The following is a 23,743-nucleotide window of genomic DNA, read 5'->3' on the forward strand; positions in this document are numbered from 1 at the left end:
GAGTTTGAGCTTAATATCACTGTCTCGTTCTGATTTCCACCTTCTGTTCTAATGTGCGAGGTCATTTACCAACTTTGGAAATTACTTGTTGGCAGAGCTTAGGGAAATTATGACAGTTCGATTGTTCTATAAATACCTCACCCTGAAGCTCAGTCTTCTAAAGATCAAATTCAAGCCTTGGGCCTTTCAATATACGGCATGTGACCAAAGTTTAAATGGCAAAGGTAAACTTAGAAAGGGGATCCATGAGACAAGAATATGGGAGAAATTTATCCTAAGAGAATAAAGTAAGAACCCTTCACTGACACTCGATCTGAAATGGCAAATCTACTTTGATGGTTTCTCATTTCTCCGGACGTGCTGTACTGAATGAGGGTCTGGGAAACCCAGGCTGCTTTATGTTTGTCTTGTAGTGGAAAGAACACCTCAGAATCGTAAGGTCTGGGTTTGAACCTTGGCTTTGCCAATGCTAAGTACCTACAGTCAAACCACTTGGCCTCTTTAAGCCCCAGGGAACTCATATTCGAAGCAAGGATCATATCAGAAAACTCATTGTGTGGTTGAGTCCATGTCTCACCTTGTGCTTCTAGTTTGTAGGGCAGGGGTCTACGTGACCCAAAGGACTGCGACAGACAACCGAAGAGCTGAGACTACATACCCCTGTCCTACTTGCACCCCTCTAGTCTTTAAAGAACTCTTGAGATTGTTTGATATTGTGAGTGTCTATGAATAAAAGCTACCTCCTTGGGAATTCATTTATCCAACAAACATTGGTGGAGCTGGCGCCCATGGCACGAGGAATCACAGCGGCCTCTGAGAACATTCCTTCTCCAGGAATCTGGAGCTGTGTGTAGGAGAGACTGATACGCAAGCCGTCAGGGGAACAGAATACAGCAGGTGGGAGGGTGAATTTCAGCACAGACCACAGTGGATCACAAGGCAGGAGTATTTACTTCTACCTTCCGGGAAGCCTGAGACTGTGTTCTTACAGTGGGAACACAGTGTGTAAACAGAAGCCAAAGACAGAGGAAGGGACACGGTTCGGAGTTCCCATCTCACCCTCAAGACTCAGCAGTTATGTGTGTCCATTTTTTTTCTGCCAGAAGACACAACACAACGATGTTCACACACTCCCAGAGCGGCTGAGGGAAACCTGTAGCCGCAGCGTCCTGAAGGTAATTCCACCCATCCGCTCGCCTTCAGGAAAGCACTTGGAAGACTAATGAGTGTCGTTCTTAGAGGGATAACTTCAAAAATTCCCCTAAGCTCTTCTGTGCTTTTATTAGCTGTGATGACAACGGATAAGGCCCAGTTGACGAAGAGAGCAGAATTCCAGAGCTGCTTCTCAGGTAGAACACAGATTTCCTCACTAATTAGAAATGGGGTCCAGGAAAGGGGAGGGACAGGAAGGAGAGAACTTGAGAATGATTTCAGCTACTTGTCTTGGTTGGACCGCCCATCCATGTAGGTGACACACGAAGAGGGCCTGGCTTGCGGAGGGGAGAGGATTTCAGTTTTGGAATTTCCTGTGGGTCATTTGGATGGAACTTTCCAATTACAGACATCGAATGTCCAGGTTTGGGGCCAGGTCAAGGTCAAGATTTGGGATCCAGTAGCCTACAGGAGGTAGAGGAAAGCCATGAGAATGTGTGACAGTGGGAGAAAACGACTCTAGGGTGTGGTGATGTCTAAGGCGCAGTCCCTTGCTTGCCATCGTTAGGAAGAACGTATGCTTTCGTAAGTGTGTTGTTAATAATTTCTCTTCATTGTGTGATGAGGAATTGGGAAGGCACACGACTTGAGATGCCTTTCCATTCTCTTTTACACTCAGCTCTGCTCCGATCCAGCTTCTTCAATGTTCCAAGCTTTAGGCCAGATGCAGCCTCTCCTTTCGTTTTTTTTTTTTTTTCCCCAATTTTTTTACTGTGGTAAAATACAAAGAACATAAATTTTCCATATTGACTGTTTTTAAGTCTACAGTTAAGTAGTATTAAAGACACTCATAATGTTGTACCATCATCCGGCTCCAGAACTCTTTCATCTTGTAAAATAGCCTCTCCTTTCAGAAATCAGTATTGGGCCTAGCCAGCTGGTGTATTTTTTTTCTTTCATTATTTAGAATTTTGTTAAAGTCGCAGCTCAATTTCCTCGTTCCCAGTAAAGCTTTTAAAAGTTACCTAACTGGAAATACTGAATATCTGCATTTCCGTAAAACTCAAAGAGCCTACCATGTTTAGAGGAGAGAGTCAAGATAAAATGCTGACGCGTACGCCCCAAGAATCCGAACTATAACATCTGTCCCACCAAATGCTGCCAAAGAGACTGAAGGTCACCGTTCATTACGAGACCTTGGGATGCTATTCTGGGAGCTGGGCACCTGGCACAGTCGCCTTTGAAAGACCTGCGTCCTACTGGAGCCCTGACTTGTATGCAGCGTGTTCTCTGTTTTCCTTTTCCCATCCGTGACTGTGAGTGGCTTTCACCTGTGATGCAAATGATGAAGAATACAAGGGTGTGTCCTTAAAATCAATACAGAGAACTTCTCCTTGACCTACCTCATCGGGGCACCTCTCAGGAGGTGTGTCTCAAGGATTGAAACCTCCTCAGCATTGTTTTCCTCTCCTTCCCAAAGGATAAGAGAAGTTCATGGTTAGTCAACTGGGTTACTGGCTTCTTTCCAAGACCAAGGGTGAGGGGGCTCAACTCATGGGACTCAGGGAGCAGTGAGCACCGGTGAGAAAACAGTAAGGGTTATGAACCTCCAAACTGCCTAATGAAGAAGCAGAAGCTGGGTTTTTGTTGTTTTTTTTTTTTTTTTTTTTAGCTCAAATCTATTAATCCAGCTCTAATCAGACTGAAATATAAAGATGGGTAGAAGAAGGTGAGCACGAAAGAGCATATATCAACTGTATACAAACCCAGCTGATGGGAGTTCTTCTTCAAGAGCTAGTCAGTTGCTAAACACAAACAGCACAAGGTGTGTGTGGCAGGTCCAGAGGAAGCCTGGTGGTTTTCCTCTCGCATCGCATGTTCTCCTTCTGGGTCGCCTTTTCTGTTCGGGTCTAATACACCGTCAGCTGGTGTTGCACCAAACTTTTCTTCCTCTGGGCACCTCCCGTCCTGTCCCACCTGCTTCCCTTCCTGCCTGGCTCCTCTCTCCACTCTCGACTGCTTCTTTGGCCAACTTCGGGAAAGGCTGGCCGTGGGTTTCGTTTTACGTAGCAACAAGTGACCCTGTGCGTACAGACTGCTACCTAGGATGTTCGAGTATTAGGAATAAGCCCAAATGTGAAAGATGTCTCCAGATTTGTAAGAAGTATGGTTGGAAAACAAGAACTCACTCAAGAGGAAATCTCACAATGACTCTGTAGGGAAGATGACCTTCCTTTTAAGCCCCCCGAAGTGTAGAAACGTACAGGTACACCGAGGTACATAAAGCACCTCTTATTAGGAGACAGTCTACTCTACCCTAGCGTTCGGGTGGTGGTTACACTTTGTCTCTCAGGCTTATCAAGAGAAACAGCAGAGCAAGCACTCTGCTTTCCTGGGAAGGCATTTCAAGTCCACGAATGATGAAGCAGCAGGGATTCTACGAGACTATGGTTCCTGTGAGGTGGGGCCGGGCTGCCGAGTATTACAGATTAACTCTTGGTGGCAGAAATCGCTCTTCTTGCTTCAGAATAGAACTAGGCTTAAGACAGCACCCACTGCACTCGTCCCCTTCCAGTCTGGGATGCATGAATTCTGTGTAAGTCTCATTCATGGGAGATTTTCCGGCAGGTCTTCGAGTGTTGATGGGATAGAAAAATACAGGTGCCCGGAAACATGGATGCTGGAGAACAAAGGATCCCCTCCGCTGGCCAGTGACCTCTCTGTCTCCTTCTTCACCTGTCCTGCACAGTCATGTCATCCTGATGCCCCCAGGACTCAGATGAGCAAACAGATCAGTTCAGCACAGACAAGAGGTGTGCGTGCACACACATCCAGAGCATCTTAAAGGGAACTGCGATAGATTCCCAGAGCAGCACGGGTGCGGCTTGTTCCCACCAGTGAGTAAGCATCAAACTTTACATACTATGCAAATGCATCATCCGGGGATCTAGTTTAGACGCCGTTCTGGGGCGGCGCTGGAGCGCATTTCTGACACGTTCCCAGATGATGGCCATGCCACTGGTTGATGGACCACACTTTGAGTAGCAAGGCTATGCTGTACCTGTGGGAGGATAACCAGCCCGTAAGGGTGCTCCCAGGCATCCGGATGGACAATGGAAGGAGGAAACAGTTAATCGCCACCACCCGTCCCAAATCTGCCCGTCGCTGGGAGAACTTTAAAAACACTGATGCTGGGCTCCCCGCTTCGAGAGAGTCTTACTCAGTTTGCCTGAGATGTGGCCTGGGCATGTGTAGTTTCAAAAGCTCCCCCGGGAGGATGTGCTGTGCAGCCAGGGTTACAAATCACTGCCCCAGCTGTAGATGCAAATGGACTTAAAGGTTAAGGACTTTCCTTTTTCTTCTTCCATTCTTTATAAATTCATCTCATTCATCTATCATTTTAGGTAAATGGCCAGGAAGAGTATTATCTAATCTGTCTGGGTCTTTCTCAGAGAACGGAAAGGAGAAAAGGAATTGCCATGTTCAGTCACCTCATACCACAGACTGTAATCCACGGACAGACTGGTAATCTGGGCTCTGAATTTCTGACTCTTTAAAATGTTCTTAGCATCATCTGGGAGAGGAGTTCTGGGGACATGAGGTGCTGAAAAGAACAATGGGGGCAGAGCTGGGAGACATGAGTTGTCCCACGTCCACCGCCAAGCATCTGTGTGACCTTCCTAACCTCTCTGGGCTTCAGTTTCCTCGACCATAAAGTGAGAGGGTTGGACGGTGTTGTTTCTAAAAACGCTTATGATCAGATCTGGTCTATTTTCCTCCACATGCCCTGTGTTCCTCTGCTGACCCAGAGAACAAGAGTCAAATAAACAGAAAGCGACTGAAATTCGCCATGGATTTCCTAGGTTTGTGGCTCTTACTTTTATTTTCCTTACTAATGAGAGTTTTTGTCAATGACCTCCAGGGGTTTTATGTGGCAACTCTGACTCAGGAGAGATTTAAGTAACTTGGTGATCAAGATTCTCTGCTAAATGACTCAACAGTGTCTGTGAGATATTTTTAGGGGCTGTGATTATGGTCAATGCCTCCATGAGCAGAAGAAATGTAAGCTAGAGCTCACCGAAATCTGGGCTAACACTCCTCTTACTCTTTCAATGATAGCTTATAAATATTAGTAAATCATAAACCAGGTATTAGCAATGGATGAAGGTGACAAGGAGAAGCTCACCTGAGATTAGGTGCCAGCTGTCTTTCCCATCTAACCTGCATCCAGCTCAGGTGGAGGAGGGAAATTATTAGCCATAAGAGATATTCACTGATTTGTCACAGAGGTTTTCTCGAATAGCCACAGCTACTTAAACTTCCTTGGGTTGAGAGTGACGGACTTCGAGTTGAAAAGGCAACCAGAGTGAGAAAACAAATTATTACTCACTGTCTAATTATTTACCTAGTATTGTATCATTAACATGAGCTCAGCCATATATAAAAGCCCTTGGCACTGTGCCCAAGACGGAGTGGTCAATAAATGTTCACTATTACTATGCTTTTTATCAATTGAACATTGATTATTTGGTTAAAATTATCTAACTTCTGAAAGCCAATGAAAAATATCAGGCACATAGACAAAAGGTTTACTCAACCAAAATTTGCTAGCAACCTACTCCTCCTGGGGTTCTAACAACTACGGGTCTGACTTTACACCTAAGATGTAGGATATAGGCAAGGACACCAATGAATTTTCTCTTACCTAATCCACACAACTTGTTGACCGTTCGTCAAATGTACCCTGGACCCCATACACTGCTTAATGTGAAACATCTGGCATGGTTTCCTGGACTGTATTTAAATATCAATATATGCTCTTCTGAAGAAATGACGATACAGTCTATGTATGGGCAAGTGCATAACACGTGGAATTGGACAGCCTGAAACATACCCCATGGACCTTCCAGGGATGGAGGTGAGTTTCCAGGGAACCTGTTCTTTGCTCTTACATGGTCCTTCCTGTCCCTGATGGAGGACAGTAACGTAGAAATATTGGTGGCCTAGAGAGCATAGAACTCCTGGTCTCAGAACACCACGCGTCCAGGGTCACACGCTCCCATGACCAAGACAGCAGCAGAGGTGACAAAAGTCTAAGCCTGTACAATCATCCACTCAGCCACATTCTTACCAACACAGAACGCACAGCGTGATGACTGGACAGAATTAACCACATAAACTGCCTTAATATCTTCAACGATCCTTCAGCCTTTGATCCTAACTCGCCTCTTGACAAAGGATGAGCACGGAGCAGATGACTGGATGGGGACAGAGGGAGAAGGACATCTGAGCCCCCCGGACCCATGGCAAAGCATCCGCTGACCTAGTCTCCTGCCCTCAACTTGCCGTGGCCAAGAAGACAGCAGTGACTGTCCGGTGAGGCTGCTCAGGGAGGATGTACAACCCTATCCGTGGCTGCATATTTAAGTGCCCTTGTGTGTGGGGTGGCAGGGGGGGGAGTCTGGTCCCTCGTTTTCAGAAGCAGAGGATCCAGATGCCTGGATGGTTTTGCAGACTTCGCCCCCCACCCCAGACCCTGGTTCCTCATGCATAAAGTAAGAGGCTAAGTCTGATTGTTCCATAAAGGCCCCCAGGTCTCCTCGGGGCCGCAGGGTGCGGGGAGGGAGGCTGGGCTGGAACCCCTCCGAGTTGCTTCCCACGGCCACAGCCTGCTGCCTCATGCTTTGGGCGGCACGTAATAGGGTTTATGCTTAATCTTCGGAGATGAGCCCAGGCCCCCACCTTCCCTCCCCGCTTGGACGTGGAGCCCGGAGATGGGGGAGGGCGGAGAGGCCAGCTGGATGGAGACAGGACATTAGAATGCAGATTACGGATTGGGACCAAGAGCCTGGGGATGCAGATAAAGAAGAGAACCCTAATAACCTGAATGTTAATGAGCGGATGTTGGTAAAGCTACACTCCTCTGGAGAAAAGTGTTGCATTTATAATCATTTTGCAAAGTGCTTGCTCTTACCATAACGACTGCCTCTGATCTGCGGCTCCCTCTTGGAGGGCCTGGTGCCAGTCACCTGGTACCCGGGTTACCAGCAAAGCCTGCCTCGCCTGCCCACTGTTTCAGGGGACCTTGGAGCCCCAACTCGCGGCAACAGGACCGACTTGCAGATGGGGCGCCTGGCGGCTGCTGGGGAAGGAAAGCCCGGGCCCAGGCACTCTGGCCCTTAGGTGAGATCGCCGTGCGGCACGGCTAGCAGGAGAGCTGAGGCTTCAGATCTGTTTCCAGGACGGTTGCACGGGGAGCCACGGTGGTCGTCCGGAGCTTATCAGTGAAGCCATGGACGGGAACACACTTCCTGCTGGAGGTCCCCTGAAACGGGGCTTAGGACCTGTACGCCTCTGCCCCGACCAGTGGGGAGCAAAGTCTACAGGTGCCAGAGATGTTGGTCTGAATCTGACCGTCAGCTCCCGGCTACCAGCTGTACAACCCTGGACAAGTCACTCCCTTTCTCTGAGTTTCAGCTTCCTCACCAGCAAAGGGGCTGGATGACACATGCCTCGTGGAGCGGCGGTGACAAGGCAAAGTATACATCCCGAGAGCCTCCACTGGGGGCCTGAGACCTGGGCCGCTGACAAAGAGTCGTCACCTTGTACTGATTTTCCCTGTTACGCTGTGTTGGCCCCTTGAGTCACGCACCCTGCTCCCTCCGAGGCGCGGAGCATCAGGCCAAAATCCCCGTCAGGAGGCCAAGCTTTTGGGGAGGCTGACCGACTGTGACCTCTAATTCTGGTTTTCTCACTGCTGTGCCAGGGGAGGGCAGAGAAGTTAATTTAATCTTCTGGAGCCTCCGTGTCCTCCGTGTAACAAGGTGAATGCTATCGATACATCACCCAAAATGCTTTTAGGAGGGAAAACAAATAAACAGCAGAAAGCCATCTACAAACACAGGCTCACTTATCCATGTGGACTGGCGACAGTGACCAAACAGATAAAGGAAATCCACCGGTAATCCTGGAGCCTCGTTAGGCTGAACACCCTTGTCAAACCAAGGCCGGAAGCAAGGAATCACACCGACTTGATGGCATTCATTGCCTCCCCTTTCCTTTCTCTGTTCCCTGGCGGAAGAATCATGATTGCCGAGCTCCCTGCTGGCTCTCAACCAGAGGGCAGAGGGAAGCAGACGTGCCGAGAATCTCAAAGTGGAGCGTCACACCTTGGACGGTCCAGATGTGTCTGTACCAAGTCCTCTACAGTCACTAAGCCGCACCTGAAGCGAGTCAAGTCAGAGACATCTATCTACCTCCCGCCTATCTATTTACTTACCTATCTATCTAGATAGGTTTTCTTCAATTCAATAGGCCACCAATGTAGCCAATGCATAGAAGGCCAAGAACACTTTCTCAAAACTGGAAAGGACTCTAAGAATCATTCCAGTCCAACCACTTCCTTTCTTTGAATGAAGAAAGGACGGACTCTTGAGTGTTCTTAAGTGCTGGTGGAAGAAGGGGTGGCAGCGCGAATATGCGTTCTGAGTACTGATGGGAGGTATCGACGGCCAGGAACAATCAAGATGACAAGAGAGAACAGCGGTCACGGTGCCCCTTTCTGCAGCCTCCCACAGGTGCTGCCTCTTCATCCTTTCATCTCGGTGACTTGTGGGTAGTGAGAGCAGGAAGGATATGGTCCTGAAATATTTATTATCAGAACAACTTTAATAGCTTATGTCTGAATCCTAATGATGCTTCCTGAGCACCTGTGTACTGTGATGGTCCATGGCTACAACAAGCAGAGGACACATGAAGCTTCTGTCCCTGCCCCCCTCCCTCCCAGTGGCTGGTCTGCTTCCCTTGCGCCCAACCAGACCGGATCCGGCCCAGCAGTGGAGCTCCAAGGCTCCCTCTTATGCCGGCCTCCCTGGCTCCAGCTCAGCCACTCTCTATTTCTTGGTGGCTGGGGAAGGACCTTGGGGCTCCTGGCCGAACTCTCTCCACACCTCCCCACTTCATACACTTTTTGGTGGCCCAGAGTTGGAGGCTCTGAACTGGCCAGCCCACTTCCACTGGACAGTCTCCTGAGCTGGGCTCAGCTCACACGTGAAAGAGTCAAGCTCTGTCCGCACGCTAGTCATATTTTGGGTGATGCGTTCTCACGGAGACTGCATACTCTAAAGACAGAACTTGGACCCTTTTCCAACTTTATTTTCTAAAAATTCCCCCTTTCATCTGACTGTCGTAATCCTTTCCTCTGCGATTCCATCCAGACCTTTAGTCAAATTCATGGCTTTTCCCCACATTCTTCTCTTGAATGAAATCTTACCAACCTGGTGGGAAATGAGATCTGTGTAAGTGAACCAAATATTCCCAACTGAATCTTGACATATCACAGAGGGATGGTAAACTCTGAACTCTAACCATGACTTAATTTTGCCGTTGTGCCATCCATCCCCTCGTGCCTTCACTTGTTACTGTGAGAGACCAACATTCCTTAAGCCACGACACAGGTGACAACGCACATCTGGCCAGGCGCCCGTGCTAGGTCACACGAGGGCTGGCTCTGATAAGCCCTCAGAACCGTCCTATTAATTAGGTTTTTGAGACTAGGTATTTGAGACTATGTTACTTGCAGAACAAAACTGGAAGGCCTTCCACTGAGTTCTGTTACCAGAAAGGGGTGCAGCTGCTCCTAGTTTAACCCTGGGCTGCCCGCCTCAGCCATCTTCAACTCACCACCACTAAGGACCCCGCATGAGTCTTCTCCCTTAGGCTTCCTTGTCTTGAGAGGGCCATATTTTAAAAGTAACTGGTTTTGCATTTTATACCTAAAACTGGTTTTTCATTGTATACCTTTTATATCAAAGCCATACATCAGTAAGTGCCAATCAAAGTTACTGAACTGTCTGCCAGTCCAAAGCAGAGGTGCCCACTATTCGGGTGGCATTGTAAAACTTTACGGTGGGTGAAATGGACAGTTTCCAACTGCCTTTTTAAAAAAAACATTTTATCGGAGTAAAGTTGATTTACAGTGTCGTGTTAGTTTCTGCGGTACAGCAAAGTCAATCAGTTATACATATACATATATCCACTCTTTGTAAAATTCTTTTCCCATACAGGTCATTACGGAGTACTGATTAGAGTTTCCTGTGCTCTACAGTAGGTCCTTATTAGTGATCTATTTTATATATGCCAACGGCCTCTTATGAAGCACTAAAATATACTTTTTCAGATCCCCTGGGATTGGCCAGCAGACTGGGAAGCACCAGGCCACAGATTTCTTCCTCCCTCCAACTTTCTCGGGTCTAAACCAACGAGAGGACCAGCAATCCTGCCACACCTGGCTGAGACCCATTTGGGGCCGGTGCTACACCCTAAGCCCTTCTTCACACTGGCCTGGCTCCGCAGGTGGGTAGGGGCTTCTGCGCCCACCCCCTCCCAGGAGCCCCTCCACGGCCGCACGGTGGCGCTCGCCACCACAGGCCTTTAAAAAGTCATCTTAACAGCAAAGTAAGTTTACGTTTGTTGAGCTTGTATTTCTGCAGGACTGAGTATTAGGGTAAAAGAACACAGGCACAGCAGGGAAATAGCTGCTTCGGGGCAGTCCTAGAAGGCCAAATATTTCAGCCCTGGCCAAATTCTGCAAAGGTAAATCTGAAGAATGTACACCCAAATCAAGGTGTCCTGATTTCTTCCCCAGCAAATACACTTTATCTGTTGGGCTGCTACCCAAGAAGACTTCATGCCTACAGAAACTGTCAAGTGGAAACAACGTTTTACAAGCCCATTTTTTTCAGGGGCTCAGAAAGCTTTACATACATTATCTCATTCAGCACCTACTCGTCTCTTAAGAAGGTGGAAAGGCAGGGATTACCACCATTAAATGACAGTTGTCAAGTGCCCTCACACATGCGCTATGAATCAGCCATGATCCTGAATCGAAGCAAAAACCAACCAACCTGCCAACGTGAAGAATTATACAGTTCATGAAGTCAAAGGTCAGAAAGGTGACTACACTGCAATGAAGAGTATGTGCGCAGGCCAAACACAAGATGAGATTTTCTGCTATGTCTTCCTGTATCTATTTGACTGAACTGACATCCACATGTGGACGCGTGTCAATGTTTACCTATCCTGTAGGTATACAGAGATATACGTAATATATAGATCTCTATACGTGAAACAAACTATCATTATATACACATGGAATCACAAATCTACACGTATCTTACATTTTGGAGCGTTTGGGCAAAATGATCATTTTTGGAATAAAACTTGACTCCTCTACAAGTATTTTATTCAACTAACTCACTCAGGCATTAAATAACCAAGAGTTATTTATTAAACATCAAACATACATAAGCACACTGGCTGGCTTTGTTTTTTGAAGATTTAGTTATAAATATCACGGTAGCTACTGTAGTCCCCAGTACGTAGGACGGTGCCTGGCAAACCATAAAAATGCAATAAATATTTGCCGAATGAAGGTATGAATATCTGTAACGTCCTACACGGCACGTGAGTTTGAGGACTCAAATCTGTTTGGAACGATGTTTTGACTTTTATTTTTCCTAACAATCTTTAAAATTTTTTTAATGATTTAAAAAAACTTTTCATTTGATTAAAAAAATTGAAGTATAGTTGATTTACAATGTTAAGGGAGGGAAGGACTGGGAGTTCGGGATTAGCAGAGGTGAACTGTTATATATAGGATGGATAAACAACAAGGTCCTACTGTATAGCACAGGGAACTATATTCAATATCCTGTGATAAACCATTATGGAAAATAACATAAAAAGAAGAATGTCGGGCTTCCCTGGTGGCGCAGTGGTTGAGAGTCAGCCTGCTGATGCAGGGGACGCGGGTTCGTGCCCCGGTCTGGGAAGATCCCACGTGCCGCGGAGCGGCTGGGCTCGTGAGCCATGGCCGCTGAGCCTGCGCGTCCAGAGCCTGTGCTCTGCAACGGGAGAGGCCACAACAGTGAGAGGCCCGCGTACCGCAAAAGAAAAAAAAAAAAAAATGAAGAATGTCTATATGGGTATAGCTGAGTCACTCTGTTGTACAGTAGAGATGGGCACAACACTGTAAATCAACTAACAATTTTAAATAAAAGGAGCCTGAGGAAAAACACTTCTTTTTGATTCAAATGGGATGGTTCGGGGGAAATTTCCATGACATGAAGAGATGGGGTTTGAGAGATTTTTATGACAGAAATAATAATGATGATGATAATGATAAAATAATCATCATGGCTCTGAGAGCAAAGGCATTAAATACATATTAATAATCAGAAGAGGTGGTTCAGAGTAAATGAGTACCTCAAAAAGCATTACAATGGGCAAACTGAATTTGGTCCCAGTGAGAGCCTTTGCTGTTCTGCTGAGAGAAATTAAGCCCTAGCATTCCTCTCTTAGAGGACACAGGAGAACCATTCCATGGAGAGTTGTGTTAAAGGCTGCCGGGGAGGACTGCCGACCCACACAGGGCCAGCCAGGAAGGGGGTCATTCACGTCATGTGGGTGCACACACGTGGCCCAAGAGGCCATTTTATTTACAGCTTCTTCCTGCTGGATCAGGCCCATTTGTCTTTATCTCTCAAGTCTGTGTGTCGTTCCCATCTGCCACTGCTAACACGGAGTGCTCTAAACAAATGTGCTCTTAGGGCTGTAACTCCTTAATATAAAGTGCATTTAATAAACCTGGTAGTGACTCTAAAAAGAAAGGAGGAAGGCAGACTCGGAGAAAATGGCTGGAAGAAATTTGCAGTTAATATTTTACAAGACATTTGGATTCTGATTCCTCCTTGCTGTTAAAGTTTAAGAGCTTTTTCAAACCTGTATTCCTCTCTTGTTACTACATCCTTAATTAAATTAATTTATACGGTGAATGCTCTAACGATACTGCTGGAGATTTTCAATCAAAAAGCCTTATTGCTAGAGACAATGTGTGTGAAGACCTTGAAAAAAAGAATGGCATAAGGCCTAGTGCTGTCACTGGCACAGGGCTATTTGGCCCTGACATCTGATTACTGAAGAGATCGTGGTAGTTTTCCCGTGCCTCCGCTGAGGTCGTTATTTTATTTTTTAATTAAGCTAAATTAGGTCAGTGAGAACAAAATGAATCTTGCAAGTTGCCTTCACAAGGGTTTTCTCTCTCGGAAACACAGTGGCAGACGATGATGTTTCTACTGAATAATTCTACCGGTGAGGTTGTGCCTGCCTGAAACCCTAAACAAAGGAAGCTATCTCTTAGCCTGATGGGTTACGTCGTCAAAGGACGGGCAATCAAGATTTGTCCAAGAACGCAAATGGCTCAGCTGTGGAGCAAGTCTAACCAGTTGGTAGCAAGGCCAATGGTTCGTCAGGCTCTGCTTTCTGTGCAGACACGGTCACAGACTCACTAGCGATCTCAAGGGCGCGTGTGCGACCGTATAGCTTTGCCGCCTGGCACACAGCAGGCACCGATTATCATGAGTGATTTGTTAACCTAATGAAATGTCAGTAATAAATTAGGCGCCGTGCCTAAGATTTGATCTGTTGCGTATGTGTCAAAGAGCATGATCAAACCAGGGGAAGGCCCTCCCTACCCTCCGAAGCTCATTTCTTGCTCCCTGTGTTGAGCTCCTGAATTTTCTCCCTTAATTTCTAATAGTGTATTTCTAGGATTTATGTTGAGCACTTCAGAGGATGTAAGACCCAGCGTCTTTCTCAGTCACACGGTAAGAGACAGGCTTGAGAAATGCGTCCTTAATGCCTTTGCACTGCTAAGTAAGGCCCAGATGCTTTGCCCTATACCTCACCACAGAAAGGGTCTCTATAATCCACACATGACATGGGAGGAAGGGTGCCTTTATATAAAAATCTGAGAGCAGACACATCCAACTGCATAAATGAACAGCCCATCAGGTTTTCTTCCTCTCCCATACTAACCAAGTTCCTTCTCTCAAGAACGATAGTCTCTCAACACTCACCAAGTTTGGTTGCGTGATGAAAAGTTCCATTATGACAAAACATATCAACTGCAAAAGAAAATTAAATAGGGGAAAAAAACCTCCAACCAAACACGCAGCACTATTTGATCTTGTTTTAAACAGAAAGTTGTGGACACTTTAGAAAAAAAGGCAGCAAGTGCATTTTTAATGGATTTTATCCACAGGAGAAATGATTACAACCAGGAAAGCTTTAAAGTGTCAGCTGGTGATGCATTTTTCTTTATCCCTTTTATTTTTATTCAGAAAGAAATTGAAGGCATATGGCAAAGTGCATCATTAATTTCTTATTAATTTCATAATATGAAGGCTACCAGTTAAAATAGTAGTGTTACAACTTTAAATTACCGAACTCACTTGGTATTTAATGAGAGATTTAGCACAGCAGGGATTCTGTTAAATTAAGTTGTTCCTTCACATCACAGTGGGAAAACAGGTGTATACTGGTTTAGAATTATGGAAATGTTGACTAATTCCAAGGCTTGTAATCAAACAGAAAGGCACCCTGTAATATTTTTTTCCCCAAGAATATGCATTAATCTTTTATCTGGTCCCTTTTCTTCCTGCCCACCAAAGCTCCCAGCTGATAGGAAACCACTTTCATGTTCTTCCTGGAGCTGTTAAGGGTGATGCTCATCAGATAAAGCAATACATAAATGCAAGATGTGGAACTCCGTTCCCATGCGCCTAATTTGGAATGGCAGATGTAGGAATACTGTGCGCACTGTGAAGGCTAGGAGCTTACAAATCAGACCTGACTTCTCAAAATTTTCATTTAACCCACCTCAAGTAATTGGGCATAGGAAATTGAACTGGATAAAAAGAAAGCCGAAAACAATCCACAAACCATCTTTTCCAACCCCAGATTTCTTGTCCTTAATAATGGGTTTCCAGAATCACCAGCCCTGACTTCTGCATGCAGAATTTTTAAGGTGAAAAAGAGACATGGGCAACAATTTTTTTTTTTTAATACAGAAGATGCTATTTGTTTGCTGAGAAAAGGGTCAAAGTAAGATGTCCCAAATGGGAGCAAACTCATCAGTCATTTGTAGGTTTTTCAACATGGCCCATTCATCAGATTACTTCTGGGTTTCTAGGGAGCATCTTCACGTATGAAAATTGCGTGTTAAGAGCTATGTCCCTCTCCTAGTGCAGGTGGTGAACTCAAATTAACCAAGCTCTGCATTAATTTAAAATAGGACGTGATGTGCCTCTATACACCCTAAACACCAAGTAACAATTTATCATCAAGTAATTTTTTTAAACATACCTAGAAGGGATTTTGTACACTAATTACTGTAAAGTATTTCTTTCTAAAAGAAGGAATACCAAGTGGGTTTTGGGGTGGATTAGGAGCCTGGGAAATAAAAAAATTTTCTTCTACCACTGCCAGTAAATTTTAACTTGGTTGCTTCGTTCAATAATGTAACCTAACGCTGCAACCTCCTAGAATTTACGTTGGAAAACTTCCATTTATACAGAGAATGAAGCTGAAATGATACTTAAAAAATCATCAGGCAAAGCACTTAGACCCAGTAAAATCTCCGTTACTGAAAACCACCTTAGAAGTTTCAGGGAGAAGTAGTTAAATTGAATTGGGAGGGAGAATTCTGGTATCACACTTGCTTTTCTGAACCACTGTCTCTCTGATTTGCTCACACAAAAAGGGGAAAACCAAAGTGGTGTGATTTGAGACCAAGGTTCGTAACTTGTCACTTTTTTGTTATTACGAAGCTAATGTTTTGAAAACCTTCTACTGACTGTCTTGTCACTAAAATATTACACAATTTTCAATTGCGCTAAGGTGAATTAAACAAATGCTATCTTTTCTGGGGGTGACGGTATCAAATGACTTGTGTACATAGGTTAGCACGACAGATGAATGATAAAAAGTTAGAATTATACGCTGAAAACATTAGGGACATCGTGTTATCTTTCTTTTACTATTATCAAACCAGGTTTCAATAGAATCATTAACACAGCACTGATTACCAGAGGTTCTTCACTATCACCTACACAAATCATTATGCTATTAAACTAACTCATCCCTGATATTTGAGTCAACAGGGAAGATATCCCGACAGCACAGAGAAATTTATACCAGCATACACTAGATAAAACTGTCACAGCCCCCCAGAAATCATGTATTCTGATGAAGTAGCTATAGCCCACATCAGTTCATTTCTAGTGAATGGTACCAAGCATCCAAAAGTACTGGGAAGGAAATGGAAAAAAATTGTAAGCTTTGTATTTTCTGTTCTCTATCGACATGAAGCCGCAAATTGGGCATTAAAACATTGACTTTGTTAACCACCATTGACTGTTTAGAGACCATTAGGAGGTTGAATATTACGGCTGTGCAGGGTACATTTTTGTCCTTTCAAAAGAAAAATCTAAGGACTAAATTTGAAAAGAGGCTCCTGGTGAGTAAAAGCTTTTCCTTTTCCATTTGCTCCTCTCGTGCGTGTGTGTGTGTGGAGTTTCCCCCCGTTTTGAAATTGCAGCCCACCCAGTCCTCTTTTCAGCCACTGCGAGCCAGTGGGGTCACTCCGATTTTCTAACCGGGGGACATACTCTCTGAGAGGTCTTTCTGTCAGCGGTAATGCCAGTGTTTCTTGAGGGGCTGGCCAGCTGCTCTGGCTGCTGCAGGGGGGACGGGAGGTGGGGTCAGCACACCCTCCTCAAAAGCCCGAAGTCATTTTTGGCACTAAGAGCCCATCACTAGAACCTTCAGTTGAAAGGACCATTTTCAAGCAATAAAGTGATTTTGGTACAAAAGTAAACCGACTCACCCCAGGTAAAGTTTTAATATTGTGCAGTGCATTCTGGGCCTCAAGTGCAGCTTTTCTTGTATAAAATGTTACGAAACAACAACCTACAGAGAGAAATGAAAAGGTTTTAGAAATTTCTGTGAATGCTTTGCTTCGATATAATGGAGACTGGGGCGAACGAGTCATCTACTTAAAAGGATGCACAATTTAAAAATAAGTGCACGGGAACAGTAATAACAGCTCAAGCGTTTACACAGCGCCTTTCATCCTAAATCATATTTATTAGCTTCTCCCCACTTTGGGGAGTCAATTCCGAACTGTGCACCAGCTACGGGGAATCCAGCTGCTCAGGAACGAGGGCGGGAGGTGGCGGGTGGGTTGATAGTGGGACTGGCGGTGCACCCACGGCACCCAGAGAAGTGCTTAATCACAAGCACAATGGCAAAAACATACATCGACTATCATTTTCTTAAAGAATATCTCTAGAACGTCACCCTTTTAAAACACTTTCTCAACTCCAAGGTTTAGACAGCTGGATGATAAGCTCCCCAGGAGCTGGGATTGTGCTTTATTCTTTTTAACTTCCACCACAGTACATAATGCAAAATTCCATACATGAAACATGCAGTGTTTGTTCGCTGAAATGAAAGACTCTATTTTAACCAGTTGAGAAAGTAAGCTATGATGCAGTGGGCATATGCTGAAACATGTTTGCAGACTCTGTCCCGTATACTAAATACGGCTGTGGTATGTCAACTGGTAACCTCTTGACTCCTCGTTTCTCAGAGCTGATGGGAGTCCAGGCTGAAGGCCCCTCCAAGAGAGACCGGCATGTACCCTCTTCCCACCCAACTCCCTCCACCAAAGAAAATGGTCTTGAAAACTGTTTACATTCCTTCTGCATTCTAAAGGATGGCTGACCCCCTTCTTCAACCTGTATCTAAATACACTGGTTAACATATGTGGTTAGACCAGAGGAAGATACCGGTTAATTATCTATTAATTAGCATATAGTTTCTTAGCACGATCAGGCTTAGAAAAAAGGGGGAAAAAATTTGGAAATTAGAAAAAAAAAAAAAGATGCTGCCTCTGACCTGGGCTGCCTTGGATGAGTTGGGTTGAAAAAAAAAAAAGCAGAGAGATGCAGTCACCCAGATTGTACATATTTCACCCTGGTCCTTATCCTAATGCTTGGAGAGGTGGAGAGAGCCTTGAGAGGTCCTCAAACGCCAAGTACAGCAAGTGGCATGAGAGAAATTCACAGCACCAAGGCATCAACATTGGTTCTATTCAGGGGAATGACGTAAGTAAGACCAAGAACAGAAGAAACGTGGCACAGCTGGAGAGCAGGAAGTTGGCACCACAAACCATCAAAGGTTCAAAATCATACACGGGCATCTACTTTTCAAAACAAAACTCATTCAAAGGAAGAAAATAAAGTACAAAACCATCCATACAACATTCCAAAATGCATATGCTTCCTCCTTATCTGGAAAAAGGAAACTTGGACCCTTGTTGTCAAATACTTGGTTTCACTGGAGTCTACTGAGATTAAATATGTAAGACCTCCACCTCCTGGACAAAGGAGAGTATGATCATAGCTCCTCGGCATTTAAAAAACTCCATGCCTCCAAGGATCAGAAACTCTTAAAGTCTATCATTTGCATGATGGAGGGATACGAAAATTATGAAGTGTCTTTAAAGAATCACAGATAGACAGAGTGTTCCTTTTTATATGAGCTTCCCACTTCAGCTATTTGAGTTCTTTGACCAGAGTTCATTTGGCCATACTGCCAGGTGGTAGATTTTTTTCCTGAACTGATCAAATTAATGTGTGATTTCCAGCTTCAATGGCATAACCTAAGCCCAGAAAAGCTATAGGAATTGCTTCAAATCAAGGAATGATTTTAAACAGCAGAGTCAAGTCCCAGCTTCCAGTATCCATCGTAATCACTTTAAGAGGAAGAAAAATTATATTCCCCTAGGCTTGATACAGAAAGAACAGGGAAAGAAAACCATGACGCAAAAGAATATTTAAAAAGAGAATGTATAACTGAATCACTGCTGTACAGCAGAAATTAATACAACATTGTAAATCAACTCTACTTCAGTAAAATTAAAAAGAAAAGAAAAGAGAAACAGGGAAAGACATCATCTCTGTCTTCCAAAAGCTTCTAACAACCAGACTCTGAGTAACTTCTCCTTTCTCTCTCCTGGGCTTATGGGGTTGGCTTCTGGGTAAGAAAGCAACGAGGACGCTCTGAACTTCCACTTCAATATCGAAGCTACAAAATCTGATGCTTTCAAGCAGGTAGATTTTGAGAGTGTGATACTTAAAAAATAGAAGATTTCGGATGCAGTAGAAGTCGTAAGTTTGCACGCCTGGAAAGAAGGCAATTAAGGAAGAATGATCTCAGTAGAAGGAAAACAAATGCCAGTCTGGCCATGCTCAGAGCTAAGAAGGAAAAGTTGAGGTCGGCCTAAAAGAACAGTGTAATGACAAGGGGAACGGAAACTGTGAATGACACATGATAAGATAAAAGCAACGAAGAATAAAGATGATGTAAACTGAAGGAATCTTATTGTTGGGCCACTGTGGACCCAACACATAGCGGTCTCAGGAATAAAGAATCCCTTCCTGCCTTAAACACCCGAACAAAATCCCTACCACTTCCCACGGCCTGAAATTCCACTGGGAAGGTGCAGTTCATTTGCTATTTAAGTATTAAAATGCTACCCTTGAGGAAGGTAATAGGTAATTGTTCCTACCTATTTACACCTTGAATTGGGCAACTTCAAGTGTTTCCCTCCTGAACAAGGTTCCTAGTGAACAGAAGGTGGCTTCTGTGCTTGTTTTGTTGGCTTTGACAAAGGGCAAGTTTGAAGCTGATGTCTGAGCAGCGTGGGATGGGGGTGAAGAGGGGCAAGAATGCAGCAAGGAGTCTTAATGGACAGAAGGGAGATGGAAAGATATTCCGAATCTCCAACTCTTTCCAATTTCATCCAGGGTCCACTCTGCCTATGCAACCGACGAGGTGAAATCAGGGATTTGTCACTACAGATCCTCTTTGAACTGTGCATAGCTCTGAACTCTTTTACTCTAGTCCCATCTAAACAAAGACCTTGGAAGAACATGCCCCCTGAAGCTCCAGTTCTAGTTGTAATACATAGAAGGGTATCCTGGACACCACTGGTGATACGCCTAAGCCCTCACTGCTCACCGACCCCCAACCCAAAAGCTCAGCTCCATGCTTGGCAAGTGAACTTGGGACCTTTGAAGGAGGTATCCCACCTCCAGGTGGGCAGAGCCCCAAGGCTCAGTGAGTAGAGCTCGGGCTGAATTTCGGCCCCGACTTGTAGCCTCAGCTGGGCACCCTCATGCAATGAACCACTCGCACCAACATGGGGGATCTGGGGGAATCTCACCCCAAGACTTCTTTTGTTTTCACACATTTGGTTCCTGAATGACTCAGTGGAAAATACCTTACTTCCTCTATACCTGAGTTACTTTAGCTGCATCACTCCTAAAGCAGTGAATAAAAACCAGGTCTGGGGACTTCCCTGGTGGCGCACTGGTTAAGAATCCGCCTGCCAATGCAGGGGACATGGGTTGGAGCCCTGGTCCAGGAAGATCCCACATGCCATGGAGCAACTAAGCCCATGTGCCACAACTACTGAGCCTGCTCTCTAGAGCCCACGAGCCACAACTACTGAGCCCTCGTGCCACAACTACTGAAGCCCGCGTGCCTAGAGCCCGTGCTCTGCAACAAGAGAAGCCACCACAATGAGAAGCACACGCACTGCAGTGAAGAGTAGCCCCCGCTCCTACTTGCCTCAACTAGAGAAAGCCTGTGTGCAGCAACAAAGACGCAATGCAGCCAAAAATAAATAAATAAAATAAATTTATTTAAAAAACACATACAAAAAAACCCCCAGGTCTGCCTACCACTCCCTCCCCCTGAAAAAAAAAAAAAAAACTACATGGATATATAACCAAAGGGTTTCATTCAGAATAAATTTTTTTTTTTAAACAGTCAAAATTATTCCTGGGCTTCCCTGGTGGCACAGTGGTTGAGAGTCCGCCTGCCGATGCAGGGGACACGGGTTCGTGCCCTGGTCCGGGAAGATCCCACATGCCGCGGAGCGGCTGGGCCCGTGAGCCATGGCCGCTGAGCCTGCGCGTCCGGAGCCTGCACTCCGCAACGGGAGAGGCCACAGCGGTGAGAGGCCCACGTACCACACACACACACAAAAAAATTCCTTCCCTTCCTTGGCTAAAACTGTCTTGCACTTCATTCAGCATGCATACTAATTGACTTAATAAAAGTAATGTTTCATTAAGTTATCAGAAAATCTGCGGTAGAAATACTCCCAATTTCAACATTCATCTTAGAGTCCGCCATATGTGTTTTTCCCCCGAAGGGACATGAGTCTGGACACTTCCAGAGTAAGAATGTGTTTCACAGACTCTTGCTTCTATGAGTACTCTCCCAGCTAAACAACCACAGGCTTTTTTAGTAGTCAATCACTTGATATACTCACTTAAAATCTTAGACTCAGACCTCACACCAGAGGGCCCACATCACAAAGGGGATGGGAACCAGGCAGGAGTGAAAAAAAATAAAAATAAAAAATAAATAAAATCTTAGACTCATTGACTTGCGGAGATCATTTCAACACAGGAAGGGAGAAATATCACTAACGTTTGCCCTGAGATGGTGCTCATCATGGCAAAAGGCCAGGGAGCGACTCTAGATCCTAGAAAACCCGTGGAGGTGCAACAGGGTTGGAATTTTCTTTCCTGCCTACCCTAACTGGATGGACAGCTGTTAAGGGAACCACCTGGCTTTTAGATTTCCCTGCACCAGCTGTAACTCAGGTCTGAAATTTACCAGATTCGTTTGCAGGTCAGCTGCAACACCAGATGGCCCAGCAGTCTGATTCGGGGGACAGACCTCCCTCCTCCAACCAGGCTCTGCTTCCAACATCACGGTAAGGTGGGTGGTTAAACGCCGACAACAGCCCCAGGCACTCTTCAATGGTCAGCGGCTGCGCCGTGCACCCGAGGTGACCACCCCTCCGGTGTCAGCATCGCTCCCAGAATCCGCTTTCCCTGCTGCCTGTGAAGTGCAGAGCAAGGCCTGATGCACGTCACAGGCTGGAAGCCACCTGCCGGGGGACTCCGGGGATGCGCAGAGCCGAACGCTTCAGCCAGGCTCAGCCCTCCTGCTTTCTGCTCTGTGCGGCTTCACATTTTTCTGCGCTACCCGTCTGACACAGTCTCCTAAGCACTCGCACCTTATAATTCTCGCCACCTTTATCCCCTGGCTCTGGAGTTTCTGCCAACGGCAGCAGCCAGCTTAGGAAAGATAAACATGATGGCCCAGGCCCAGGTGACTTCGTGGCATCTCACTTTCCAAGAGTTTCAACAATTCGCTGTGTTAATAAGAGCTCTGGATTTCAGAGCCAAAAATAAAAAAAAATCCATGTGCTGCATGTCTATTTATCAGGCCCATCCCCTTACGCCCCACCACGGCTCTTTAAGTTCACAGGTAGAACAGGTTAGGGGGTAGAACTCGAGAGGTGATTCCAGAACCAAGTAACAGTGTTTCAGGCCCATACGGAGTCCAACGTGCCCACTAGTGATGACTCCTGTACTGAACCCCAAGACATGCTGCTGAGCCTACATACTGCAGGGGGTATCACGTGAAAGCTCACGGGCCATTACCATCTCCCTGTGAATTCATTTTGCGGCTCAACTTTGACCACCTGGCTGACCCCTAGGAAGGCCACTTAAGACAGATCTGTTTGGATGGGAAAGAAGGTCTAGAGAGAAAGGTCCTGGGGTGCAGAGTGCCCACTGTGAAGGCCACCGGTGTGAGGCCTCACTGTGAGCATCTCTGGATGGTCAGGAGGTACCCAGGGTACGCTGGGCCCCAAGGGAACGAGTCAGGGGGCCTTGGCAGCTTTTGACGGCCCCGATTCCCACAAGTTGGCAAGTTCAGCAATCTGGTTGCCCATGTTCAGCTTGTAAAGCAATGTGTCATCAGGATCATAATTGTGTGACATGATCAGACCATCCTGTACCGTAAGTTGAGAATGGTAATTCTCAGAGACGCCAAGAGCTACCTACTCCAAACAGGGTAGTTGGTGTCTGACTATATTTCCTCACAAATATTTTCTGTGGCCATAAAAAGTTCCCTCAGGTATTCTGCTGGCTTCACTGCTGAATAATCTGAGACACTGTGATGAGGTTTCTGCTGTTTCCAAAGATAAAGCCTCAAAGAAGACAGGCCAATGGTCTCTCTATACACACACACACACACACACACACACACACACACACACACACGTAGGGTATTTAAAGCCATCAAGAAGACACTCAACTTTACTGAAAGACTTTAATTTTAAATGATCAAGTAGACTTATCCTAAAAGAAACCATCTGGATTATCACCAATCTTTTCAAACCACAGCTGTTTCTCTTGGAAAAGCCTAACTTGGAAACTCTTGGTAATAATACTCACAGGGAAAAAAAATGCACCCCTTATGCAGAGATAACCAGTTTATATCATGGCCTGTCCTGAGTCAAACAGCACTTAATTTCCATTCTTCCGTGTGGAGGGTGGTGTAGACACAGCCCGAGAGAATGGTACCGAGATCAGATTTTAAAATTAGTTCTTCCCTGAAGAAAACTGACACCATACTTGTTCAAGAAACTTCTCTGAGGTTACCAAATTGGGGGGGAAGGAAACTAAGGTTTGATGCTCTGAAGACACCATTTTATAAAAAGACACTTTTAAGTCTTTGGCTCTAAAATATGGACAGCATGGTAGTTTTTTACTCTATCTGTGTGTTTGTTTTAAAGAATCCAGGTATGAAGATG

General features: G+C 45.4%; 1 protein-coding gene across 10 annotated transcripts in view; it reads right to left on the reverse strand.

Moving 5' to 3' along the window:
- CELF2 (CUGBP Elav-like family member 2) overlaps positions 1-23,743 on the reverse strand; it is a 397,933-nt gene that overhangs the window by 101,290 nt on the left and 272,900 nt on the right. For 8 of the 10 annotated variants that reach the window (XM_032621812.1, XM_032621814.1, XM_032621815.1 and 5 more), the window contains one exon: positions 16,880-16,962. The exons of the other annotated variants lie outside the window; for them this stretch is intronic. In XM_032621812.1, the coding sequence (XP_032477703.1) occupies positions 16,880-16,962 (83 nt within the window). The remainder of the gene's footprint in view (positions 1-16,879; positions 16,963-23,743) is intronic. 10 annotated transcript variants of the gene reach the window in all.

This window comes from Phocoena sinus, chromosome 2 (assembly GCF_008692025.1).
Source record: "Phocoena sinus isolate mPhoSin1 chromosome 2, mPhoSin1.pri, whole genome shotgun sequence".
Lineage (NCBI taxonomy): Eukaryota > Metazoa > Chordata > Mammalia > Artiodactyla > Phocoenidae > Phocoena > Phocoena sinus.